The sequence below is a fragment of the Lepisosteus oculatus genome, chromosome 1, assembly GCF_040954835.1.
Source record: "Lepisosteus oculatus isolate fLepOcu1 chromosome 1, fLepOcu1.hap2, whole genome shotgun sequence".
In the NCBI taxonomy this organism is placed as follows: domain Eukaryota; kingdom Metazoa; phylum Chordata; class Actinopteri; order Semionotiformes; family Lepisosteidae; genus Lepisosteus; species Lepisosteus oculatus.
The window spans coordinates 15,883,755-15,911,366 of record NC_090696.1 but is presented as its reverse complement, the minus strand read 5'-3'; the positions used below and the strand labels follow the sequence as shown (position 1 = coordinate 15,911,366).

General features: G+C 45.3%; 1 protein-coding gene across 1 annotated transcript; it reads left to right on the top strand.

The window, feature by feature from the left end:
- The first annotated feature begins 410 nt into the window (after positions 1 to 410).
- Positions 411 to 24,075, top strand: cs (citrate synthase). Its single transcript, XM_006629232.3, has 11 exons — positions 411 to 594; positions 8,793 to 8,840; positions 9,550 to 9,657; positions 11,863 to 11,928; positions 13,372 to 13,503; positions 13,973 to 14,161; positions 15,881 to 16,080; positions 18,323 to 18,452; positions 19,641 to 19,742; positions 20,577 to 20,786; positions 21,017 to 24,075. The coding sequence occupies exons 1-11, from the start codon at positions 544 to 546 to the stop codon at positions 21,185 to 21,187; spliced, it is 1,407 nt and encodes a 468-aa protein (XP_006629295.1). The 5' UTR covers positions 411 to 543; the 3' UTR covers positions 21,188 to 24,075.
- Positions 24,076 to 27,612: the final 3,537 nt, after the last annotated feature.

The following is a 27,612-nucleotide window of genomic DNA, read 5'->3' as shown; positions in this document are numbered from 1 at the left end:
GGCTTAAAGAGGGTATACATTAAGATGCCTGTGCCTAAACAAGTTTGTGCTTGGCTTTAATATTGATTTGGAAAATCTGTTTCATTCACAACCACATACAGCAACATGAAGACATGTTATAAAACTGCTCCAACAAGATACAAAACCTAACAGACAAATCTTAACAGTACGCGATGAAGAGAGTAAAAGGGCTTTTTGTACAGGCACACTAACGGACTACCCTGAACAGTCTTCGTAGCGGGGTCGTCGTTTTCTCTTAGGTCACCCTTCTTTCAGACCAATCACGGTGGAGGCTGCCGGGCGCCGCAGCCAATCGCTGCCTTCGGAACGCTCGGCCAGCGAATCGGATCTGTTTTCATCCCCACGACCGCGTCCGGCCCCTCGGCCAATCCGAGCTGCGTGTGCTTGGGGGCCAGCAGTCCCTCTTTCAACCTTCACTACCGAACTTGAATCAGGAGGGGCACCTTCAACAAGCTCCTCGGTGTGCCGGCAGCTTAATCATTAAAGAAAAACCGACAATAGTCGCTACACACACAAGGCACCATGTCCTTACTAACAGTCAGCAGGCTAGCGCCCAGGCTCCTGAACTCTAAGGTAAGTAGGAACAGAAAAGGGTACCGTCCTCGCTACCTCGTTTTCTGCAGAGTTGGTGGTAATTTTATTTTTGGTAACGCGAATGCGTTCTTATCAGTTCCTCGCCTTAACTTGTGCTGGCCGGGCGAGTAGGCCCTGCATGACAGCACCGGTTTTCACTGCGAGGTTTAAAGGCGTCGGTGTGGCTCCTGGCTGCCGGCTGCCCGTCTCGCCGTTTTTTGGCGGTGAAAAAGCGGGTTCGTGGCCTGTCTGCACGGGAATGCGGAATAATACTCGGTAACGGAGGAGCCGGCGGCTGCCGAGCGGGTGATCTGTAGCTCTGACGACAGTAACAGACCTCTCTCTCTGAGAAATCTCCGCACCGCGACAAAAACATAAAAAATAAAACGGCAGAGTTCTTGGATTTTAAATCCGCGTTCTGCAACCGGACGCTGCCGATCATAATTTAAATAAGCAGCCCGAGCTGCTGGTTCACTCATTTTAAAGGTCCTCTGGGCTGAAGAGTCTATCTTCTCCATTTCTCCTAAGAGTTTGTTCTTATTCTTTGCATATGCCTTTTGCGGAGCCTTAGAACCGTTTAAAACCTTAATCCGCTTTGCTATATATTCATGTTATGTTCAGTTAACCTGGCGTTTACCAATCGGTTAATTTCACCTCAGTCTGCACCTATCTGTCACCCGAATTCAAGTCACATTCATGACGGGAACGTGGAAATGAAAGCGTTTTAGGATGTACCTATGTGAAGTCACGCTTTTTACTCCTTTTTTTGTGAAAGAAAATGCACATATTTCGCCTGTGGCACCCGAAACCGAGCTGAAACCGTTTTGCAGCCGCATGCGTGAGTCATTTTTAAAATTTACAAGCCGGCCAAACTCGCACGCCCTCGCAGCTCGGAAGTCCGTCTGTGTTAGGAAGTGCACGTGGATTCTCCACAGGCGCTTTTGCGGGGCCTGAGATGGTCACGAGTGGTGTATGACCTCGCCATTGACAGCTGACCGTGGCCTGCTCTAAAGGAGGAGAGATCAATAACTTCTTATCTTGGGGCTGAGCTTGTTCGATTTTGGCAGCTCTTCTCCATGGTGGCCAATCATTGACAGATCTCTGAAGACAAGCAGCACTTGTCAAAGGGAGGATCTGGTTACACTCTTTAAGTAATACCTGTGTGGCTCTCTGTCCATTTATGTTTTTTTTACACTTTACACAGTACTTTTTTTTTAAAGTGGTAGTCTCTGGTTCAAACAGAATAACCAGTTCATTCAGATCAAGTGGAATTCCACATTGTGGCGTTTGGGCAGGCTACCCAAGGAGTATTCTAGAGTGTCAAGGTCAGGAGAAATGCCTTTCATTGCACCAGTCTTGACCTTTATCCACAGCTTAAGGGTTTTCGGGCAGACTTGTAGACTTTTTTAAAAACCTTTAGGATTCTGCTAGACAAATCTGTTTTATCACTTTAGATTCATGTAGACTATATAGATTCATGTATTTTAATTTCTGTTATTTACACCAACCCTAAGAATCCAGTCAGGTGCAGAAAGTTATGAGCAAGGCTTTTAATGCAGCTCAATATGAATTGCTTTTAATAAACAGGTTCTGAAGAAAAGGCTGCGGTTCTAATGTCTCTGTCTTAGTGCTCTCCAGCTTGCAGCCTTGCTGAGAGGGCTTCTGGTGTTTGTCCCAGTTCTGATCTTTAATTCCTTGATTGCACTCAGTATGGGAGTTACAGCAGCTCTTGGGTCTGGGGGTTGGCATGTTCTCCCTGTCTTTGCATACATTGTCTCTAAGTAGTGCAGTTTCTTCTACCTCTCAAACACATGCTAGCTGGGTTTATAGGTGTCTCTATACATTTTGGGCAGCTTTAGTGGTCATGGATGGGATTTGTGGGGTCCTAATCAATTACTTTATTTTGTACATCCTTAAAACACCTACATGGCTTTCCGTCCCTGGGTATACACTCTTCTCAAGTCCTTAATGGTCACTTTTTGCATTTCAAAGGAGAAAATTGACGATGGCATCAATTTCTTTTTTTAAGCAATGCCATAATTGTCTATACAAAAAAAAAACCTGGAATAAAAGATCTGCAGTCATTTTAATGTCAGCCCACACAAGACATTGTGATTGACCTCTAAGCGACGACGCAAAACCGTTTTCTGAAGAGTGACGTGGTGCTGCTGTGTGTAACAGGGTTTGGTCCAGTCCATTTTGTGTTTGGAGGGCGACTCCCATTCCAGACTGGAAAAGCTAAAAGTCCACATAAGCATTTAAGATCGCAGAGAGCTCTTCCCGTGTCAGCCTTTCCATTAGCCCCAGTGAAACTGCGGTTTAATGCAAGGCTTCAGAAAAACTGGCGCAGTCAGGACAGCTCCAGAAGAGGCCAGGCCAGTTGATGCTCTTTCTGGTTGGGACTTGAGCTGAAGGCCCGTGGTGCTTGCTCAAGGTCACTGGGCGATGGTGAGAGGCCGGGATTAACTTGGTTATATGTTAACGTGGTCTCACAGGGGTTAGTGTTATAGTGACCCGTACTGGAAAGGTTCAGGAAGAATTCCACTGCTTGCCTGTCTTCACAGAACTAATCTGAGGTGACTGATTGACCTTGCAGCGATCCGAGCCTTCTGGTCAGTGCCATTCACAATTGGTCATTGTCCTCTTGGCTGTATTGATCGTGGGTCTTAAATGAATTCTTTCAGATATGGGGAATGGTAATCGCAGATCCGGTAACAAAAAATCAGGAAGAGTCTTTTTCCCCCGTGCACTGTATGCTATGTCTAGTTTTTCATGATCTGCTTTGTCGCATCAAAAGCTGTTGGCTGTATTTTTTCTGGGCAGCTCAACAAACAGTGCTCCCCTTTTCTGGCATGATGGGACAGGATGGTACTGCAGCACATTAACCCCTGCAGTGCCAATACACTCCTGTGCCCGTTTTTTCGGCCCAGTCTGAAGCATGAACGGTCTTGAGCTTCTCAATTCACTGTTACGGCTGGGCCTGTTCCGTACCAGAACAAACACTGGATGGAAGCAAAAGGTAAGGCCATTGTGCAGTGGCTTATGCTTATTATTACCAGGGTGACACTAAAGAACAAGCAGTGCGAGCTCAAGAATTTTCCCACTGTCTTTTATTTACAGAAGCGAAGGCAGTTTTGTTTTGTGAATTAAATCTGTATACCAGGTCAGTGAGCGGGACTGCATTCCACTTTTAAGTTTATTGGGTGATGATGTGGTTGCTTTTGACATATGGAGAATCTTGCCAAAACAGATCACGTCTGGTTCACATAACAACCCGTGTCCTTGTGACCGAAAACATATGTCATCAGCTGAAACAGACTTTCTGCTGCCCCACTGAGGCGTAGTTCTGTTTTTTCTTTGCAAATGATATACAATACACCTGCCCTCTAAAGTATCCTTATGAACCATCTCTGTGACATGAGATGATAAAATTCCGTAACATAAGTTGCCACAAAGCATCTTTGTGCCTCATTTTCTGTTCTGCAGAGTGCCTGTGGGTTCACTGTATTCACTGGGTGCGCTGTTGAAGGCCACCTGTTGCTGTTACCTTCAGAATGGTCAATTGTGTGACTTTTCTCCCTGCAGCAACCGAAAGCATTGTCTTTCGTAGGGCTGAAAGTTGATCTTCAAACTTGAAAGCTTACCTTGACTGCAGTTTTGCAGGTTTGCCTGCCATTTCAACTCTGACCCGTATGGAGAGCGTCCTCTTTGGGTGTGGAGGGCACACCGTGCTCAGGCCTCCTGCACGCCTAGATCTTCTTTTCTCATGCTGATCTGTTGATGGGGCTACTGGCTTCCTGAGGGGTGGTGAATTGATCAGATTGACTTCATCACAAGCTCCTTTCATCTCTGCACAGTGTCAGTGTGCTGACTCTCATCTTCTGGTTGCCCCTTCACAATGTGCCTTTTTAAAAATTAACATGCTTATTATAATCTTCTCAGTTCTTGCATTGCTGCTTCTGCTTTTTTGTGTTTTGTTAAATTTAACAAGAATTTCTGGACTGAATGTCCTTCCCTGATGGAACAAAAGATATAATGAGTGTGCAGTCTCTTCATAGCTGGAGTAGAGCAGTGGGGATTAACAGTTCTATGGCTACAAAAACTTCACACCTCATTGAACTATTAGACATCCTTGATTTAATTGCAGACTGAAAGACGCAAAAATCATACAAGAATGTTTTGGATGCCTTTATTGGTCAGTAAGCTTGCTGATAGGTGTTTGAAAATGTGCCTTTGTGAAAGCGCATTAAAACTATACTTCTCTTTCTAGCTCCCTGGGGGTCTGATCTGGGATGTTACTACTAGGGTCACTGACTTGGATGAACCTAATAATAATAAACTTTATTTTATATAGCACCTTTAAAGGTGGCTTCTCAAAGCGCTTTACAGAATGGCAACAATAAATAAAAAGAATACACAAGATAAAACACGATTACAGTATACAGAGGAGACCGTGGATGGTGGTACTAAGAAAAGCAGAGGGGTAAAGAATGGAACCAGTAAAGGCTTTTCTAAAGAAGAAGGTTTTGAGTCTGGATTTGAAGGAGTTTAGAGAAGGTGACTCTGATATCGTTGGTCAGAGAGTTCCAGAGTTTGGGGGGCATAACAGGAGAAGGGCCCGTCACCCATACAATATAGATGGGAATTTTTGAGTCATCCAAATTTTTATGTCAGAGATGCAATTAGATAGAATAGAGACAGCCACATCAGTGTCAGGTTTGGTATGGACGTATATTTGAGTATCCTCAGCATAGAAATGATAGCTGAGGCCATGTGATCTTAAAACCTGACCAAGTGGAAACATGTAAATGCTGAAGAGCAAGGGGCCCAGTATTGAGCCCTGAGGAACACTAGACTTAACAAGACCAAATTCAGACCTATACCCATTAAGAGAGACAAAGTGACAGCGATCAGTGAGGTAAGATTTGAACCATTTGAGAGCAGTGTCAGAAACTCCAAACACAGTCTCAAGACAAGAAAGTAGATGTCATGGTCAACAGTGTCAAAAGCAGCACTGAGATCAAGAAGGATGAGTATAGAAAGAACCAGAATCAGAAGCTATTAGAAGATCGTTAGTGACTTTGACCAGGGCAGTTTCTGTGCTGTGAAGTTGACGGAAGCCAGATTGGAGGGGTTCGAAAAGGTTGTTTGTCATGAGGTGGTTATGTAACTGGAGTGTGACAGCATGTTCTAGAATTTTTGCAAGAAAGGGTGAGTTGGAGATGGGGCGAAAGTTGTTAAGGTTGTCGAGAGCCGTGTTAGGCTTTTTTGGCACGGGGGTAATGGCAGCAGTTTTGAGGACCGTTGGTACAATGCCAGTGCTCAAGGATTCATATATAATATTGAGGACAATGGGACAGAGAGAACAGAAACAGGACTGAAATAAAATGGTTGGAATGGGATCTAAAATAGATGTCGTAGGTTTCATATGTGTCACTAGTTTATTGAGGGATGCTGAAGGAGATGGTTTGAGTTTTTAAAGGAGCAAAGGTGTCGAGGGTAGATAAAAGAGCACTGTCATGTAACTGTATTTTGTCCTCTAGAGGGTCAGAGGAAGAGAAACAAGATAAGGAGGACAGAACAGAATTTGCAAACCTTGGTTGATCAATTGATCGCCAGTTGTGGAAATTTACAGAGCGTGAGGGGGAGGTGTTAGAAACAGGTAATTCCAGATTGAAAAGAATGGCTAAGTGGTCAGAGAGGCCTAGATCAAGGGGAGAGCAGTGGGAGACAAAAGAGTCATTTGCAATAATTAAATCTAAGGTGTGTCCTTTGTTATGTGTAGTGGTACAAACAAACGGAGTAAGATCAAAACATCCCAATAGAGAAAGGACGTGTTCAGCCAGACTGGAAGAGCTTGAATCGATGTGTATACTAATGTCCCCTAGAATAAGGATCCTTTTAAACATAAGGCATAAAAATGAGAGAAAATCAGCAAACTCACCTAAGAAGGCTTCACTGGGTTTGGGTGGTCTAGAAACTGTGGCAATAATAGTAGATTGGGGGGTAGAAACATTTAAAACAAGACACTCAAAAGAAGAGGGAGGGGGTGTAGTAATAGGACTTAGACTGTAAAAAAGATTATAAATAACAATGATGCCTCTGCCTGACAGACCGGAAGGTCAAACAAACCATACCCAGGAGGGACTGATTGGTTAAACAGGAGTCCACCAGTTTGTTTGTGCCAGGTTTCGGTTAAGCACAGAAGGCTACAGAAGCACAGAACCTACATTGTAAAAGTGTTTGTTTGTTTTTTTACTCCTCCATGCATGCTTTAAACCGTGCCAGTTCTTAATTTTAATTTTTGTTCGTTTGAAGTGGGGTGGCTTCAGTCAAATGCTTTTATTTTAGCAAGTAGTGCAATTTACGTCACCTGTGCCAAAAATAAGTTGTCCACAGAGGAGCTGATGGTCAAATGCATTTGCTTTGAGTTTTAAGAAACCCATAAATACAAAGAGATGACGGTTTTAAAGCTTACATTTCTTCTGCATCTATCCCAGGCTTCCCTTTCTGTGTGGCTAGGTGTCCTAATGGTCCCCTGAAAGCTTCTGCCGCATTCCATATAAATCTGAATTTCCACATAAACATACACAATATATACATACACAATTGCTTTGCTGAAACGAGGCGTGACCTTTGGAACTCACGTCATCTTGTCTGGCCTCTTGTCATCCCCCCCTCGGGTGGTGTAAGTCTGAATCTGGTCACCCGTGCTCTCATGCACAGCTGTGCTGCCTGTGAAGTGTTCAAAGGCGGGTGGCTCGAAGTTGGGCGGGGTGGAGGAGACTGTCCGCACTTCCTCATTCTCTCCTGTTTGAGGTCACAGGGGTGACGTTCAAGCCCACAGGAGAACATAACCTTTTTTAACCATTGTGGCATTAAGGTTCTCTAAATCCAACTGGATCCCAGGTGAACATAACTGTGCTTAACAGTAGCAGAAGGATCCATAGCATTAGTGTTCTTTTTACTTAAGTCTTTTGGATTTCAGTGAAAGCGTCCATGATAGTGCTTTATGTACTATTGTGAGGTTTATTTGTAGTCAGCGGTGTGGTTCGTAAAGTCGCTTCTCAGTTTTCAGCCAGATAATCCTGAGCAGAGACCTGTTGAACTGATGTCGGGATGAGTCATCTTGCTCTTGGTGTTGCTGGTGCAGTTTCGTTCTGTATCGGCACTTGCTCGTTCAGCCGAAGGAGGCTGATACAGAGACCTTTGCAAAGAGGGGTGAGTTCCTGCCTGTAATAACGAGGGACTTGATGCAGCTTATAACATCTGCATCAAATGAATCTTTTGCCGAATCCATTTATCCCGTATTAGGTAGTGGTCTTCTCAGGTTTACACCGCTTCATCTGCCCCTTTTCTGGGAGATCTGAGGAAAGCCAACTGCCTGGTAAAAGCACATGCAATGCTGGGAACAACATGAAAAAGCCACCCGGACTGTTGTCTCAGCCACAATGAAACCCAGGACCGGAGATATGAACCACTGCAGCTTCACATCTCACCGCTGTGAAGTGAATTTCGTTGTGTTACATTCATGTTCTCAATCCACAACCATCCAGTTACAAAACGAGCCCTCTCAGAGCCCTGAATGCTGCCTTCTAATTAGTTTGTCTTCGACGTATTCAAAAACATTGTCCTTGTTTACACCTTTAAACTATACTGCGGTGTATATCTTCTCTGAAGCATCCCTGCTTTTATAGTAACTTGATCAGAGGAATCTCAAACTTGCTACGTGAAGCCAGCGTTAAAAATAACCAGCGTCTGCGTACCTCTGCTTTTCAGAGTCGGTCCCAGTGGGATCTCTTGCGTTGCTGGGAGCTGGGGTGGGGGCGGGGTCTAAAGCCCTTGGCGTGTCATGCAAGTTTGCTGAGCTGTCTGCCGTCTCTGGCCTCTTTATCTTTCAGCCTTCTTCCCCGTGTCTCTCAGCGCCCCTGTTCCCTGTTTCTCCCTTTGTGTCCGAGTTGGTAGAACTGACCCCTGTGGTTAGCTCTTGGCTGGATAGGGGCCTGATCCATCTCGGAGGGGGCTGGTGGTTTTCCTGGTTGCCAGCTTTGCTTATTCCCTGAGCTCCAGCTCTCCACCCTGTTGCTGTCTAAGTCCTCAGTGTGCTGTGGCCATGATGATGCCAGTCCTGTGGCTGGTGAATGTCCGGTGACGTTTGCAGGTTTTAGTTTTATTTTTCCCCTCTTTTTGTTTTTCAGAACGCTGCTTGCGTCCTTGTCGCAGCTAGACACGCCAGTTCGTCGGCGGTAAGTAATTCAGTCCGCACACTTGCTGCTCGCCTGTCCCGTTGACGGAGCCATCCCCCAGGGCAGATCGCGAGATTGCGGAGTGGTTCGGCCACCCTCTCACTCATTTGTGTGTTAGCAGCCGATGGGTCGATCTCGTACTGGTGTTCCTTGAAGGACGCTCTTCCACCGGTCCCGTTTCCTGTCCATACTTACACAAAGAACAAAGTTTTAAAAGTAGGGATACATACGTTTTTATATCAGTTAGTTTAATTATTTAGTTTTATTATTTATTAAAGGGAAAAAAAATAAATGTAGTACATTCATGGAAAAGTTTGCTACTTCCAGTATATTAGGATTTAGATGGAGAGAAGTTGGTCACTATCGATTTATATATTACACAAAAAAACTCCTCTATGCATTTGCCTAGATTAGACGAAAGCTGGGGGTCTCTAGGTAGTTTGCACCATTGAATTTTTAAGTCTTGAAATCGGGAAGTGACTTTCAGCAGTGTGGTCAATAATCCAATACATGATCAGTAAGGCAATTAAAGCACTGGCTCGACCAGGGTCTGACAGCGAGAGAGAGTTTAATATACCGTGGGTACGGCTGAGGGTGCCTCCTCTGGGAGTCTTTGTAATAGTTCTGTGGACTGTGGATCTATGTGGACTATAAGTTTTCCCTGTGAAATCTTTGGTGATCAAAGTTAACCCATTTTTGTGTCCCTTAGAGCCTGAAGGATGTCCTGGCAGACCTTATCCCCAAAGAACAGACCCGGATCAAGAACTTTAAACAGCAGCATGGCAAAACTGTTATCGGACAAATCACAGTGGACATGGTAAGCCGAGCACTCCAGCTCTGTGTGGCACAGAGGCTGAGCAAAACTAGTCTCTGCTTGTGTTGTGGGCAGCCTTCTCTCGCTGAAATTCACTAGCTGTGGCTAGTTGTCATTAGTCCTGCTGTGTTTGTTTACTAACTTAAAAAAAAAACCCATTGCTTTTAGTGACTAATGCTTCTTGGCCAAACCTTTTGAAAGACTATGCGTGACGAGGGTGTGCCCAGACAACAACGTGAGGCAGCTTTCGGTTTCCTCTGTCTCCTTCGCAGCGTTGGAGGCATCATGATGCACTTTAGCATTGAGCTGTCAGCTGATGGGAGCGCTGAGGTTTAGCTGAGTCACAGGGGCCGGGTCCGCTCAGTTCAGACTGACTCACGCACTGCCGCCCACACATCTCTGTCAGCCGCTGACACCCCGGTGTCCCAGTGGATCATTAACGCGGGAGAGGGGCGGACGGGGGGGGGTGGCAATCTGCCACTTTACCTTGTGAAACGATGGTTCTGTCACTTCCACACGGTCCAGAACCGCCTGTTAAGCAGTGTTGTGTGGAGAGACATTGAAAGCCACCGGATTGCCGTGGTGAGAGAGGAAAGGAATTCTTCGCCCACATGCGTTTCCAAATGTTATTCAACTCAGCAATGTGAAACTGTTCTTAATCAACATCGTCGTTTTCAGTTCATTGATTACCTGGAATAACTGACTAAACAATAGACAGGACATGATTCATACCCGTTCCCTGTTTCTGTTTTTCTAGTAAGCAAAATCTAAGAGATCACTTTATTGGCCATATATAATTTCTTGTATTAGGAATTTCTTTTCGCATACCCCAGCTTGCTCTCCGTGAGACACACAGACACACAGACAGGGAGAGAAGCTTGGGGTCAGAGCGCAGGGTCAGCCATTTATACAGCACCCTGGAGCAGGTGGGGTTAAGTCCTTGCTCAAGGGCCCAATGGAGTAGGGTTCCTCTGCCGGCCGCGGGATTTGAACTGGCAACCTTCCAGCCACAGGCGCAGATCCTTAGCCACAGAGCCACCGCAGCACCCCCTTGTATCGGTGTACTCTGATTTTGAAATACAACCTTGTTACGACGATTAGCAGCACTGATACCGCCTTGTGCCGTGCAGGGTCTGATGCATAAGCTTATGCATTGTACTACGGATACACTACAGGAACATTGGAGAATCCCACCTTCTTTCAGTAGGGTGACAGATCTTTAGTTTGTGGTGCACATTTAACAGGTTTAGTTAAAATGCATGTTTTGAGCTACATTTTCACCTTAAATATGTTGCAAAGTAATTCTCAATTTATAGTAGAAATAATTCCTCAGTCCTGAGGTTTATGGTACTGTAGGTGTACAATAGTTAAAGCAGTGCTATTTATAGTCCCATACCATGTTCCTGCCAGCACCAGTGGAATATTAAATAATCCAGCTTTTTTTTAGAGTAGCACTGTGTTGATTGAAAGTGAAAGAAGGGACTTAATTCCTGGTTAAAAGCATATTGAACTTGATTAGTGTCTGACTCCCCTCATTAAAACGGAATCTGAATAGTTAAGGCAGTTTGTGTAATTGGATATTCTTGACCAGCTCTCCCAGAGCCGGGGACATGAAGTATAATTCTCCTATTTAAGAGTTTGATTTAGTTTTGTTGCTGCATCTGTCCTGTTTTACAGATCCACAATTTACAGCACATAAACCTAAAATTCTAAATACGCCCAGAGCCCAGCAGGATTGTGAAAGCCTGCCTGTATGCACTTCTTGCAGCCTGCGAGTATCTCATTTATTTTAAAAAGGTTGTTTCATGCCTTGAACAAGATGGCAGAACGGCCTCTGTCTCCCATCAAGCAAAGCCTTCATTCTGGAATACTGCAAACCCAATTTTGTGGAGAGTACATTTCACTTTCTTGGACTTTGACCTCTGGTCCGTGCAGTTTGATGCTTTGTTTCTGGATCGACTTTAGCTTTTTTTAAATTAAAGTGTATTAATCCAGTAGGCAACTAAAAACCATCATCCCAGTAATAACTACATAGTAATTCATTAATCTTGATTGCAGTAATAACTCAGGTTGTTATGTTGGCAGGAGGAGGTTGAGATACAGGGAAGGTTATCCGTGTTCATCTGGGAGCCAGGCTGTGTAGTAGACCGGCTCAGGGGTTTGAAGTGGCTCGTGGGCTTGACTGTTCCATTCTCTGTTCTCCCTCAGGTGTATGGAGGAATGAGGGGCATGAAGGGGCTGGTGTATGAGACTTCGGTACTGGACCCAGAGGAGGTGAGTGGCCCCATGAGGCATGCATGTTGCGCTCAGGATCAGTCCTCCACAAGCCGCATGGAACCTGGACACAGGCGGGCTGCACGACGTGCCCTGGCGAAAGCAGGGCATAGCGCCCTCCCACACCTCCGTGTGCCGGAAGGTAGCACAAGACCTGGTGTGTTACCCTTCCGCAGGTCCTCGACGGTTGCTCTTGGACTTTGTCAGTCGGAGGATCTGATCTTCATTTCAGCTGATGGGGATGTAACTCAGTTAATTGGCTTTCTTTGTTAGCACTGTTTCTACATTTGTATGTTCCCAATAAAGCCAGCTGGGCTGTGGCTCTAGGGCCAGGAGGGTCAAATGCTACTCATTTGGGCCATAAAGCAGGAACCCACAAAGACCTGGCTAAACAGAACAGCCACATTAGGCATCAATTGCACCAGAGTATATTCCTGTGCTTTTATTTGTGGTTAAAGAAAACAAGAGTCAAGGTATTGAACTGATGCATCGTTAAACCATTTGATCACTGTTGATAGTCAAGGCTGGATGTGCCTCGTCCGCCTTGCTCGGCTTTCTCATGCTGCTTTCTGTTTTTACTCAGTGACTCATTGAGATTAAATCCGTTGATTTGCTTTCTAAGACTGTAAATATATTAGTCTGGTATTGGCAGTGTTGTCTTGGCACCGCTTTGGTTTTTCCCCTCTCTTCTCTGTGTTAATTGATCTGTACATCTCCCTTACCAAGACTGAAACTCATCTCTGTAAATAGTGCCAGAGGTATGATGCTAATCAGGGTACAAGGCACTTATGCTGCAGATCTATGTATATTCTGTTATTACACAAAAGGAAATGTTGCTCCTAATCTGCAGGCTAAGTGGATGATGATCACAAGACCTTGTGTCATTGACACGGAGATCCCATAATAGCCTGGAGTATTGCTTACTGGAGCATATTTAACTTTCTAAAGTTTTTTTTTGATAAGCACCATAGATTTTGTCTCTGTTTGTTGAAAAAAGTGAGGCCCTCACCTAGCACCAGTCTCCTCTTCAGGCTGTTTAAAGGTTGTTAATCTCCTATTTTCAGTGAGCTCCTATCAGTATTGCCTTTCCTGACATGACCTTATAAACTCAAGGTACTTGTCAAAGTAGGTTTCCCAGAATCATTAACTTAATATCGAGTTAGCCTTGAACAGCCTGTTTCCGATGAGCAACTTGCTAATATTCGTTTGTGGCTTACACTACTCACCCTGGGGAAAATCACCAGGTATTAGGTATCCTGTACTGCTGTACTCTTAATTTAAATGTTTTGGGGATCAAAATCAGCTTTGTTTTGGGTGGAAATGCAGACCCTACTATGCAGTAGGCTTTTCTAGTGGAGGAGTATAAATGCTTCAGATAGAAATAGTGTAAACGGTCAACTTAACACATTTCAACTCTTTCTTTGTTCACTCTCTTGTCGCTAGGGAATCCGTTTCCGTGGCTACAGCATCCCAGAGTGCCAGGAGCTGCTTCCCAAAGCTCCAGGGGGAGATGAGCCTCTGCCCGAGGGACTGTTCTGGCTGCTGGTTACCGGACAGGTGCCCACGCAGGAGCAGGTGAGAGAGCAGTTTTGCTCTGCGGCTGCACGACACAGAGCAGGGGTCTGCTGTCCTGAACCTGGACAGATTTTCTCATTGCTTTGGGTGGGGAGGTCTATAACAAAATCGTCCACCCCTTATCAAAAGGGGTCACAACAGCAGAGCCCGTATCAGGAGGACAGGGCGCAAGGCGGGCTGTAATAAAACCAGATGTTTTGGACCCAAGGATCCACAGTTTTTTTTGTTGGATCACTCTGTAGAAAGTGCAGACTGCGGGTGTGTTGGGGTTCTTTTATTCCCAAAGCAGCTCAAGGCAAATAATCCTGCTGTACACAATTCAGTCCCCTCACACATCCGGTTCTTGTGATCAACAGGATTTGAGGCCTTTTGAGCATTTCAGCATCTTATTGCTATTGACATAGTCAAGCCAGTTACTGTGAGGGATTTGTAGTAATACTGCTTCACTGGACACGCGTTGCTTTTGCAGGTGAGCTGGGTGTCAAAAGAGTGGGCGAAGAGAGCTGCCCTGCCTTCCCATGTGGTCACCATGCTGGACAACTTCCCCACCAACCTGCACCCCATGTCTCAGTTCAGTGCTGCCATCACCGCACTCAACAGCGAAAGCAGCTTCGCCAGGGCCTACTCTGAAGGAGTCAACAAGGCCAAGTACTGGGAGGTGAGGCGGGGCTGGGCGCTTTCACCTCATCGGGGAGGGTTTCACATGACCTTGTGCCGAAGTCCTCTCAAGCTGTGGCTCGAAGCATTAGCCAACTGGGTGTTCTTTTCCCTGGCGATACTCGCATTACCAGGTGTCCTCAAGGATCGGAGATCTCAGGATCATGGCTGTACAGGTGTCTTGTTATGAAAGAAATGTCCGACTTCAAGCAATCATCTGTGCTTCTTTTAGCGGCCATGTTTTATCAGAGTTTGCAGCTTTTAATATAGAGGCACAAGGGCCATGCCTTTCGTCAGAATATGAAATGGTGCTGCGAGCACAACACTCCCATGTCTGCTAGCCATGGCTATGAATTGTACATATGACCTGGCCTCGATGTCTCTTTAAAGTGTTGGTGTTTCCTGCCAACAGAGTTGGCAAAAATGACTCTTCCCATGTTTTCGGGAATCTTTGGAAACATTAGCAACTGTCCAGCAAGATTTATTGGTTAAATGAAACACCTTCTTTAACACGTTAATGTTAACCTGGAAAAGGTTAACCAGAGTCTGGTTGGATTAGCCATAAGTTAAAGCTAGGGTGCTATGAGAACAGACCCTGTAAATTAACTGAGATGGCGGTAAAGGTTAGGTCAGTGAGGGGTTAGGTTAGCTCCCCATCATGGGCAGCCGTACAGTTCTCCAGGTTTCCCATCCTGCACTTGGCCTGCTGTAGACTTGCCTTACAGGGCATGAGAGGTCATGTTTTGGGTCTGCTTATCACTCATGTCATAAAGATAAGGCATGAGGGGAAGGTCACCTGCTGTGATGACAAGGTGCTGTTTCAGCAGAAGGGAAGTGATTTCAGACCATAGTACTTTATCAGTAGGCAGCTCAGACTTGTTGATGCCAAAGTGAAACTGTGAGCAGTACTTTCCTATCAGGTTTGAAGCTGTGGTCTTTGTTGCTGTTGATGAGCTGGCTGTTTTACATTTTAGGTTCTGTTTTCTTGCCTGTATGACATGTAAAGCCTTTAACTCAATATAGAAGACACGAAAATCTCATTAAGCTGCAAATGGGTCCCTGTTGGTTTTTCTTTGTGGTTATTACAGCTCTAAAATGTATTTAAAATCTTGCCAAATAATTCAGGAGATTCCAGTTCATAAAAAAAGTGTTGTTATTTAACATAGCAGTGTATAGCACAGTGTATAGAGTGTTGGTTTCAGGCAGGGAGAAGTGTTTGTGGCATGAAGTTGGCCACAATACATCATTATTTTTGCTGAACCCCATGCCTTTGAAGTCAAGGGGAAGTCAGGTTTTAACAGGAACTGCTTAACACATCGCCTACTATTATGCTGTCATTTTCTCTCATTGCGGTGGTCATATTAGGGATGTCTGCTGTGTAATTTAGCTGACGCATTTGTAACGGGATATAGGTGTCTCTGTTCATACTGGAGTGGGCAGTTGAATATTCATTTGTAAGTGAGAAGGCATGAGTGGTGCATGGCTGGGCTTTAACTTGAGGATAAACTACAAACAGAATTGTCACCATCGCCCCCTATCCCATACCTCATTGTGGCTTTTATTCTTTTGATTGTGCCTCTCTTCACACCAGGTTAAAGCTTAAATTAAAAGAATCTTCCCGTGTTCAATGTGTCACAGGTCTCTAGGTCATTTCTGTGGTCAGTGGTGTCTGTGATGGTCCATGCTGACTCCTCTCTCACTCTTTCTCTGCCTCTGGCAGTTCATCTACGAGGACTCCATGGATCTGATCGCCAAGCTGCCCTGCGTGGCAGCCAAGATCTACCGCAACCTGTACCGGGAGGGCAGCAGCATCGGTGCCATCGACTCCAGCCTGGACTGGTCCCACAACTTCACCAACATGCTGGGCTACAGCGACCAGCAGTTCACCGAGCTCATGAGACTGTACCTCACCATCCACAGGTCAGCCGCCTCGGCGTCGCTGGGCGCCCCGCAAGGGGAGTGCGGTCAGAGCAGACATTACCAGGGGATGGTCACCTTTCGGGGCACATGGTCAGAAACCACCCAGCACTTCGGCATTTATAACATTGGTATGCCAGGCGAAGAGAGAGGTGTTGGGATCAGGGTGGGGGGGGGGGTGATTTCTCGATTCGTTCATCAGAAATACTTTTTTTAAAACTTATTTAACGATGAAAGGGTTTACAAACAACATAACCAAAACAGCAGAATAAACATTTGCCTTCATCTTACATTTCTACATTTCATATATATAAAATTAACTATTTACACTATGCCAGCAGGTATGGGGGGGCCATACAATTGTCTGATAAACACAACAAACAAAAAGGTCTACACATAGATATCACTGTATACTTTCTCATAAACTAGAATCAGGTCCTTGTAGGGAGATAAATTGAATCCATGTTTCCAAGTAAGAAATACTTGGTTGTTCAAAGGTAAAGCTTACAAAAAAATGCCAAAAGGACCCACTGGGCAGCTGTCAATCATCTCGAGCTGCAGATACAGTGGAAGCTGCAGCTGTAGTTACAGGCAGTGCATTTGGTTGATTCACATGACTTTGCACACTGAAATATAATCTATACAGAGCCTTAAAAACGCAGTAGTTACTTAAACTATGGCCAGATCTTTCCAACTATAAATATCTAACTTTTTTTTTCCTGGGGTAGTTATACCTAGGACTCCTAACCGCAGAAATGTGTAGTCCTAACCATAACATTTGCAGAAATTCATGTTTATTTACTGCTTTTAAATATTGGTGGATGAGGAAGGTAAATGAATGATGAATTAATTAACCTCTATTGTCTCTTACAGATAGAGCTCATAAACATGATGACAATTTTTATATACGACAATAATAATAAAAAACTTTTTTATATAGCGCCTTTAAAGGTGGCTTCTCAAAGCGCTTTACAGGATGACAATAACAATAAATAAGAAAACTACAACTATGGTATGCTTTTGGGTGAGATGTGGTATCAAAGATTTTATGTGCGGTGTTAATGTCACTCTGGTAGACGTGTTATTGAGTCCAAGGACTCACCAGTAGTTTTGCCACCAGACCTGATCACTGTGTTCAACTTGTTTTTGTTCTGCAACACAAGACACTTCCCCAGTTTTTAATACTCGGAATAAGACTCTTCTAAAAAAAAAATGTCAAGATGGCGCTTTCTACATTAAAGCTCCTTTACCATTCTTAAAATACGGTTTTTGAATTGTTGCTTCAAATACCTTGTCTCCGTACTGGAGGCACTGGTGGTGGTGGACATGTAAAGCACTTTTGAGTGGAGTGTCCATGAAAATACTCTATAAGTGTAAGAAATTATTAATTTCCAATCAATAATAGTGCAAAGGCACTTGTATTCATTTACTGATTTTAAATGAATGTGACATGGGCTATGCATTTAGCAGCGAAAGTTATGGACTTAAATTCTGTGTAATTTAAGTATATTTCTGCTTTTGTCTGTATAGCAAAACTCAAAATCCAGTAATGTGATTATTTGGGAGTTTATTTTGCCATGAAGTTCTCTAAATCAGCGCTCAAGCTCTGTGTATATTGGTATGGACTGCCCCCTAGTGGACGTTGTAGAGCACAGTAAGTGAACATGCTCTATTAAAAGCACGTTTACGATTTAATATAGCAGCACAGGTGCAGGGCTTAATCAAAATAAAGAAAAGTCCATACGTGATAACTTGTGCAGGCCACACTATTCAAATTTGTGTATGATGGTTTTCATGGTGGTACAGTGTCAATAGTATTGCCTTGCTTTCAGGAGCACTACAGCTTGTGAAATCTGAAATGGTTCCCAGTGTGGGGCAGTGGGAGTGTTATGTCCATCCTTGTCCCTCTCTTGTGCATTGGCAAAGTCAGCCCACTGGACTTATTCACAATCCCAGGAAGCACCAACCAGCGGACACAGGGAAACTGAGCAAGGGCATTTAAACAGAAATGAGAAGCACATCTTTACACCAAGGATTGTAGGAGTCTGATATCTGGGAACCCTGGGCATCCTCTTCTACTAGCTGGCATCTTGTTAAGAAAGAGTCGGAGTAGCTCTCTGGATGAGTTGTCTGCTAACTGTCCAAAGGGGGCTATGTGGTTGGGTAGCCACTTATGGTTATCGGCGTTCTTTGTCACCTGTCGTAACCTTGTCGTCCGGCCCTCCCTCCCTTTCTGTCTGCGCAGTGATCACGAGGGTGGGAACGTCAGTGCCCATACCAGCCACCTGGTGGGCAGCGCGCTCTCTGACCCCTACCTCTCCTTCAGCGCCGCCATGAACGGGCTGGCCGGGCCTCTCCACGGACTCGCCAACCAGGTCAGTTGCTCCCGGGGAGCGGAGGCAGACTTCCTTTTTATTTTTTTATTATACCGTCTTAAAACGTGGTGGTGGAGGGGAGTCCCCATTGCCTGTAAAGCGCTTTGAGTGGAGTGTCCAGAAAAGCACTATATAAATGTAAGCTATTATTATTATTATTATTATTATTTTTATTATTATTATTAAAACCGTGAGGGTTTCAGAACCTGTTGGAGTAGGGTCTGCACCTGTGCCCTGTCAGGTTCCGGTTTTGACCGTTAAGGAAAATGAGTGGATAGGAGTGCTTTACAGATCTAGAAATACAAATGTGTCGGACAGAGGAGTTCGGTGTGGCAGATTGAAAGTCATAGAAATCATTGGAATGGGATTGGAATCATTTTCTGGCAGGCTGGGGCTGATGGGTTTTAGCCCTGTCATGTAGCAATCACAGCTGATTGTATTACAACAAGGTGAAAAAGCGCATGAGCTCAAAGCAGTGAACCTCAGCGCAAATGGAGAAATTCTTTTTCCCTTAGAAAAAGAAATGAAGTGAATGGAAAACCAACATGCTTGGTTTGTGCAGGTATATATTCCATGTGGCATCCCTTTAAACTTGCCTTTTGCTAGTTAAACTGGGAAGAGGGAAAAATTCTAAAAGGAAGCCCAGCCCTGGCAACACAGTTGGCTGACATGATGTTAAAAATTAAGACGTCCCACGATAAAAACGGCTAATCGATCACGAGGGGAAGCGGTGACAAAAGGAATAACTTTCATTTATGTGAGAATGTCTTTGAGAAAGTTAGTTTGATTTGTTGTTGCAAGATTCATATATCGAATGCTCAAGGTGAAACTGTATAATTGGTCGTTTCTATTCTTCAAGTTATTGAACAAGATATCCTGACGAGTCTTCTTCACAGCAGGACAGAATTTTTTATAGTGTACCATACGCACAGCTGCAATATTTTAATGAATTATAGTTAACGCTAAAAAACATCCCACACTTACAGAGGGTGGTATTTGATAGGGAGGTATTTAGTTAAAAATTAACAAAAATGCAGAACGTTACAAATAATACTAAGGTTTATTTGTATCTATTTCCAGACAAGTGGCACAATTAGGAGTGATATAGATTTGTCCTGCTTTAGGCAATTTAGATTTACTGAGGCCCTCGGCTTCATGACCACCTGCATTTCCCTCTGTGCCCTGCAGGAGGTGCTGGTGTGGCTGACCCAGCTACAGAAGGAGCTGGGAGGAGAGGTGTCGGACGAGAAGCTCAGAGACTACATCTGGAACACGCTCAAGTCTGGCCGGGTAAGAGAGTGGCGGGGCCGTGGATGGAGAGGGCCAGCGGTTCAGCTGCCCGCTGGGCACGTGGTCCCAGCCGTGGTTTTTTTAAATGAGATAATGGGGGAGCCATGCATGCTTGAGCAGTGAACCTTGGAATCCAGCAGGATGTGGTTTGCTGTTCTTGAAAAACTTAATGAGTAGTCCACTGGGTTCCATAGCACTATTCTGTAGTGCACTATTTACCCCCGACTGGGACACTGGTCAGCTGTAGAGATACCCCCGTTTATATGGATGAGTGGACTGGGGCAATTGGGGAAAATTGTCTCCTTCTGGAGAGGAGACTCAAACCCACAGCGCAACAAAGTGCGGAGCATAACCCTTCTCCTCACTGGCCCCTGTGAGTGGAAGACTGGGAAATACATTAACTACTACTAATTAACCAACTGGATCCACAAGACTCTGCAGGGCCCAGCTTTAGATGCTACAGATGCTTCATTGTTGGTGTCCTAAGCTTTCTTAGTGCTCAGCTAAATTTGATTGTTAATGAGCGTACCCAACCAACCAGAAACGACCGAGGTTTTTCCCACTGCTATAATGGGGGGGTTAGAGGTTTGGCGTTAAGGTGTATGTGTAAGACCCCCATCACTGTATCCAAAAAGGTTTTTTTTTTACAGGATTTTTTTCTTTCTTCAGGGTAGAGCACAATCTCACACAGGCAGCTCTGCTGATCATACAGGTGCTGCTCATCTGTGCTTGCGCTGAGTTGCTCGAGAGCTCACAAGGGGAAGGAAGCAGGTCCTGCAGACTGAAATAACAAGCCTGTGTTCCGATTCCCCCCTCCCTCACTCTGACGCCCAGGTTGTCCCGGGATACGGCCACGCTGTCCTGAGGAAGACGGACCCCCGCTACACCTGCCAGCGCGAGTTCGCCCTGAAGCACCTCCCCAGTGACCCCATGTTCAAACTGGTGGCCCAGCTCTACAAGATCGTGCCCAACGTCCTACTGGAGCAGGGCAAGGCCAAGAACCCCTGGCCCAACGTGGACGCCCACAGCGGGGTACTGCTGCAGGTCAGTGTGGGGGACGGGGGTTCTGGGGCTCAGGGTGCTGCCTTCACAGGCCGTAAAAATGTTGTGCTCTCAATGGGGACACTAATGAAAGGTCTGAAATACAGGTGACAGGTTCCTTTACTGGTTTAAAGGTACTTCAGAAAGTAAAGTGAACATCTCAAGGCTGTGATTGAACATTGTTGGAGAAACTGGTGTGTTGAAAGTATTTTTTTAATGTCTTTCTCTTGCAGTACTATGGGATGACAGAGATGAATTACTACACTGTGCTTTTTGGGGTGTCCCGTGCCCTTGGGGTCCTCTCCCAGCTGATCTGGAGCAGGGCACTGGGTTTCCCCCTGGAGCGCCCCAAGAGCATGAGCACTGACGGTCTGATGTCACTGGTGGGCTCCAAATCTGGGTAACCAGGATGACCCAAGGAGAGACACCCCGGGGATTAAAGAGACAGTACGCTTTTAAAACAAGTAAAAGAAGGGCCTTCCGTAGACCGCTTAGGTATTCCAAAACGATCAGTATCCCAGTCTTATTTTTTTTTTGTCTTGAGCCGTAAATTCGTCCGTTTCAAAGGGAGGGGGATTCTGTCTGCTTGTATGCAGAGTCCCCCCCCCGCCCCCCATACAAATACACCAACCCCTTGTATAATAGACTCCCCCCCCCCCCCCCCGGCCTCTATCATCCTGTTGTGAAACTGACAATTTCATTTTAAAATGTGATCCGCTTTAACATTGACCACATGCAGAGTTTCAAGCAGCCTTGCCCGCCTCGGCCGAGTTGCGATGGAACGGGTCCGTCTCTTCGGTGCGCTCCAGACCGTGGCTTCCGGAGCTCATTCCATCCCGATCGCCGAGCCCTGGAAAAGCAGCGTGCTCCGCGAGCTTATTTAACTGACCCGACTGACTGCGCGACGGAGGCAGGCTCTTCAGAGGCCAGCGACGGTGTGGAATGGATCGGAAGGCCATGATGGTTGCAGATCCCCCTGCCTTTCTTTCTGTTGCACTGGGGAGGAGGTCCGGAGTGTGCAGAGTATAGGAGGAGGTCTTTCCCTTGAAGCCAAAGCACTCCATTAGAGCAAGAATAGAACCGTTCAGAAACTACAGTTTTTTTTGTAGTTTCCGAGATCAGATCAGAAGTGCTGATCTTGCTGGTTTGTACAGCCATTTATCTCCTTTATCTTTCCTCCATCACCTTCGAAGACCGCGTGGTGTTTTGTTATGTCTCGTTGCCTTGAGTGAGCATCTGCCTGTGCTGCACAGTACCTGTTATGGGGGGAGGGGAAGGAGGCAGAGCTTGATTTCGACCCCCTGCCACTGGGGCTGCTCCTCTCTCTCAGCATTTCCCTTAATCACGAAGACATGATTTATATCCATATCTTTTTTTCAAAGCTGTGGTGAAGGAGGAAAGAAACGCAAAACCAAACAAACTGGCCTGGTCTTCTCATGCGGCAGCTCCGAGCCGTCTCAGATCTGCCTTGGCTTCGAGGAGGGAGACCTCCCAAGTAGATTCCCCTAATCCAGGATGCGGGCAATCTGGTAGCCTGGACTCGGTTCTGGCCAGTCCGTAATGATGGGAAACGCCACGGGCTGTGGCACTGCGCTCAGTGGAGCGCCGGCAGAAGAATGGAATGGAATGTCAATGTCTTCCCTTGGCCATAGAACACTCCAGTATGCAAAGTAAAGAGTAGTCCTTCTAGTCAGCATTACAGAGTGCAGTCAGACCTCCAGGTTCTTCATCTGTGAAACAGGTCTGTTTCGAGGCAACTGTCCCTTTAAAACTGATCACTATCCAAACTCCACTAAGCCGTCTGTGAAATCTTCATGTCTCCCTCTCCTTCACTGCTGGTGTTTTCCTTGTCTTGCCTGGTCAGAATAACCTGAAGGATATTGTATTATATTTCATATCTTGTGTACCTTTTCAGTCGGTTAATTTGAAGAGGGCTGTAGGAGAAATAAGTTATGTTTATCTTGGGGTGAGGAGCTGAAAATGCCCCGAGGTGCATTTTGCGTTGCTGAGCTATTGGGGGCAGGGGGTTTAATTTTTTTTTATACTTGTGAACAATCTTATGCATGAGTGTTTTTTTTCCCATAGTAACTTATTTAAAATCTTATTTAAAAACCCTTAAGCACTTGACATTTAATGTGCTGGTGTTTTTTTTTTAGGCCGGTGCTACTTCTAAATAGACCCTTGGCATTAGGCCATGACATGATTTGGAAATGAACTTAATTTGGTTTAGTGATATTTAAATGCTATTAAGCCATATATGTATTAAATCATAGGCTTCTTTTATTAAGTTATCTGGTAGGAATTTGTTCATTAATTCATTAAATTGTTACTGATCGTTACCTGTTAGTTTTAATCAGCTGTTTGGTTTGGTTAACCTCTACTGAAGCCATATCAGTAAATTGGGGATTGCCGATCTTGAGGAATCCAGTTAGCAATGCTAGATTTTCATAAAGGTGAAAGCCTTTTTTGGTGACTGGTAACGTTCGAGTCCCACCTTTATTTCAAGGGTGTCGGTATTCTTTATTTTTTATTGTACAGTAGTTAATGGTAGTGTATGCCACGGGGCTTGGATTCTCATCTTTTCTTTGAATCTGTGAAGAGATTTATTTTTGTTCCAGCTTGCATAAAACACCTTTCAATCAAGCTTTTTTTCCCTCTTTCCCCGGAAATGTGAAGGTGTGCGCTTTTGTCCGCTCTTTGTTCTCCGTCCCACATACTGCTGCACGGCAGTACATTGGCGTCCCGTGATCTTTCTCTCCCGTCGAGAGCCACAGGACGGATGGCGGGCTGGCGTGCATCTGTGCAGCCGGTTGTATCCTGGTAGGGAACTGCTCTTCCCCGCCCTGGGCACAGCACTTCCGCTCCGGCGTAAGATTGTTCACAAGTCTGGGGAGGGAAGCCGGGTGCGGGGTTTATCACCTGTCTCTGGTTGACAGATCACATGCACTCCTTCCTCCCGAGCACTCTGGCTTCTCTTCCTCCTCTGTGTTTTAATTTTGCTTGATTTTTTTTTTGTTGTTTTTGTTTTAATCCCTTGTTGTCTGAATCCCTGTCTTTTCCGGTTGTTTCTGTAAAGCTGCGTGGAGAGGCTGTGCTCCGAGTGGTGTGTTGTTTGAGTGAATGTCCCGTTTCTCTCCACGTGTGTCGGCCCCTCACACCTCAGGTTATTCTGAATAGGAATTACCAAAACAAACCGTTCAATTAACAGGAAGGAAAAACGAACTTCGGAAGGGTGGGGTAGGGGGGGGAAAAGGGACAAAAGGAAAAACAAATAAATGTTTTTATTAACAAAGTACGTCTCCTTGTTTTCTTTTCAGAATTCCTTATTTTGGCATGCTGCGTGTTCTAGTTTCTCGGCTTTTACAGACCGTTTTTTTTGTGTTTGTTCTGCTGAGATTTTGTTTGCGTTTACACCAGGAGTGCAAGATGTAGAAAGCACTGCATTCTGGGAAGGCACCTGGTGTGAACGGTTGTAAGTGTTGTGTAGTTTTCACAGAGTAAAACAGGCCTTTGTTAGAGCCAGCTTAAGCTACACCGCAGCTTCTACGATGTTCATGACTTACATGACTTGATGACTAACTTTTAAGGCCGGTAGACTTACAAAACAAACCCCATGAAAAATGAGACCTCTAATTATACTCACCTGTACACAGGCATATAATAGTTTTTGTAAGTACTCTGGGTTGTAATTGCAGCTGCCTGCTGTGTAGTAGTGAGGAGCTGCTCTGAACAGACAGTTTTGCCTAGACCGGTTTACTTGAACAAGGACTGAGAGGGTTATGCATGAATATAACTTCTATCTGATTTTTCTAGTTATTAATGGAACTAAGCTCACCTTGACAGTATTGATCAGTCATTAGAAAACCTCATAGAAATCTTTAAATAACCAGGGTTTCATAGAGGTTGTGGAAATATGGGGAAAGTAAAAAGACGTGCAGGGCTGATCATGCTCTGCCTTCTAACCCATTAGCCTAGTGTCGTTGAAGGAATAGTGTGTTCCTGCTCTTGTAGTATGCCCACTTGTTGGCTTAATTAGCTGATAGGGGACTTAGCCATTGATTGATTTTAGCCAGTGGCCATATCACCCTGCAACTCACCACTGGCAACCCACCGAAGCTCAGCAGTTGTGAGCCTGGCCAGTACCTGGATGAGAGACCTCCTGGGAGAAACGAAGGTTGCTGCTAGAAGAGGTGTTAGTGGGCCCAGCAGGGGGCGCTCACCCTGCGGTCTGTCGGTCCTAGTGCCCCAGTATAGTGACGGGGACACTATACTGTAAACAGGTGCCGTCCTTCGGATGGGACTTGAACCGAGCTCCTGACTCTTGGTCATTAAAAATCCCAGGGTGTTTCTTTAAAAGAGTAGGGGTATTATCCTGGCGCCCTGACCAATCCTAAATAAATATCCTTATTTTTAATCCTGACCAAATTTCCCATTGGCCCTTACTAATCATGGCCTCCTAATAATCCCCATCGCTTAACTGGCTCCATCACTGTTCTCCCTGCTGAGAGCTAGTGTGAGTTGAGTGTTCTGGAAATTTGGCCAGGATGGCTGCCATTGCATCATCCAGATGGGGCTGCACACTGGTGGTGGAGGGGATCCCCATTACCTGTAAAACACTATGAGTGGAGTGTCCAGAAAAGCGCTATATAGGTGTAAGCAATTATTATTGATTGAAGTTGCCAATGGGACTTTTGGGGCTCTCTGGGATCGAAGTTGGAGATGATGGTATAAGAACCTATCCTGCTAAGGCTTCCATGTTTTGTACAGAATGTGCTTCTCTGGAATGGGGACTTTGTCTGAAAAGGCAGAGCAAACGCCTTCACCTCCGGAGACCCTGCTGCTTTGTGTGCACTGCTGGGAATGTGAGTTCTGCCTGTCCTTAGTGAACCCAAGCACTGCCTGACTGAGCTATCTCGTGAGGTGTAGATAGTCTGTGTTAGGAGGGGGGTAATCCACAGGGATGTTGTAATGGAATGTAGCCACTAAAACCGAAAGTGTGAGATTTGAAACCATCGGAGACTGCAGTCCTGTTTATTGGGAGGGTGGGAATATCCCCGTGTCGGAAACACCGGGCGCTGTGTGCGGCTGTTCCTCTGTAGTTGTTATGTGATGGTCTCAGATGTCATGCTCCTCTTTGCAGGGCTGCTGTCACGTGTTTCTGGGCTGTGCTGTAGCAGTCTGTGCCTACTCTATCCCAAGTTGTAATAGGTTCTATAAATACCCTGGTTTTTACTCTTTTCGTCCTTTAGTAGTTCAAAGGTTTCAGACCTGCCAAGGGCCTCTCTTGATACCGTCTTTTGTTACAGTTAGACTCTGCAGGACTTAATAGGACTGACTACGCCCTTGACTAGTACTGTTGGAACGTGTTTTTGGGGTTGTTGCTCACTGATCTTTGAAAACTGCCTTTATAAACTGTGGGGCTGTAGCCTATAGGCGTGTTCTGTTCAGAAATGTGACTATAGCATTATGGAACAGGGCTTTCAAGCCCAGTCTTCCCCCATTGCTGTGAATTAGGTCACATTTAAAACAATTTCAGTGCACAGTGATTTTGGCTTTGAGCTAAAATTGTAAAAAAGGATTAAATACACAGGCTAGACAAGGAACTGCATAAAACTGGGGGCCCAAGTCTCGTCCTCAATGTCCTCATCCAGCAGGTTTTCTTTGCTTAAAATCTTACTACCAGTTAAGGGTGTTTTTAGTTAGTTTACCTTATTTTAGACCTTTTCCTCAGCTCTTGATGCTGATGTTATAAACACACAGACAGGTACTCCAAGTTTGATTCCAAGTTTCCCTGACCCAGACGTTGTGAGGCAGCTGTGCTGGCTGCCTTAACCCTGGGCTGTTAAGATGCCGTCAAAAGTTTAGATTACACTTCTCGCAACTCAGATGTTCGCTTTGTTCAGCTGAGAACTTCTGTGACCCTGCTGTGGTCTGTCGGTTATTACAAATAATGCACCGAGAAGCACTTCAGATAAGGCGATATTAAATAAAAAGTTGTTCATCTTAATTTAGACCGTTGACGCTGTGAACATGGAACAACTAGGCTTTCTAAAAACATAATGAGCTTAGAGATGTAGCGGGGGCTTAGAAGCACGCCTTCTGGATCAGCAGTTTTTGTCCTCTGGTTCTTAAATTCACCCAAAGTTATAAACTGTGTCCCTAATAAAGGCTTGGTAGCACTCTGTTTTCAAACTCCCAAGCTTAAATACTGGCTATGATACATTGTAAATGTTTCTTTGTCATTGGAATATGTTTTGTGCATGATTAACAGCTTTCCAGGAGCAGATTAATGAGGAGAACATTGCGCTAGGAGAGACTGGCCGTGCAGTATCTGTATGAGCATGTAGGCGCAGGGCTGGGCTATTTTGGGGGGCTGTCTGCCTCCCTGCTGTTATAAATAGTTGTCCCAGATGCCTCTGGTCTGCTCAGGCTTGGCCCTCCTCGTCCTTCCTAACAGGGCCGTGTCCTGGCCGGCGCGTCACCAGGCCCCCAGCTGCTCCACGTTCTTTCCACTGTGCCCCGGCCAGCCCCACTCGGGCCCCGCTGCAGAGCTGCTCAGGTCACCCTGGGCGGCTGGTTTTATTGCCCCCCTGCCCTGTGCCTTTGGGAAAGTCGAAGCCCCCAAGATGGCCGGAAAGGAAATAGAGGGATTTTGATTTTCAAGATTTTCCACACTGTTATCGCTCCTTTTTTCTAACTTTATTTGCTGTTCCGAGAGCCTGCGGAACGCTTTTTAATGCGTGCCTTGTGAGACCCGTGTGTGTGACATTGAGGACTTGTCTCATCTCTAGCTGCCTGGTTTTCAAGTATGATCAGTTGCTGGTAAAAC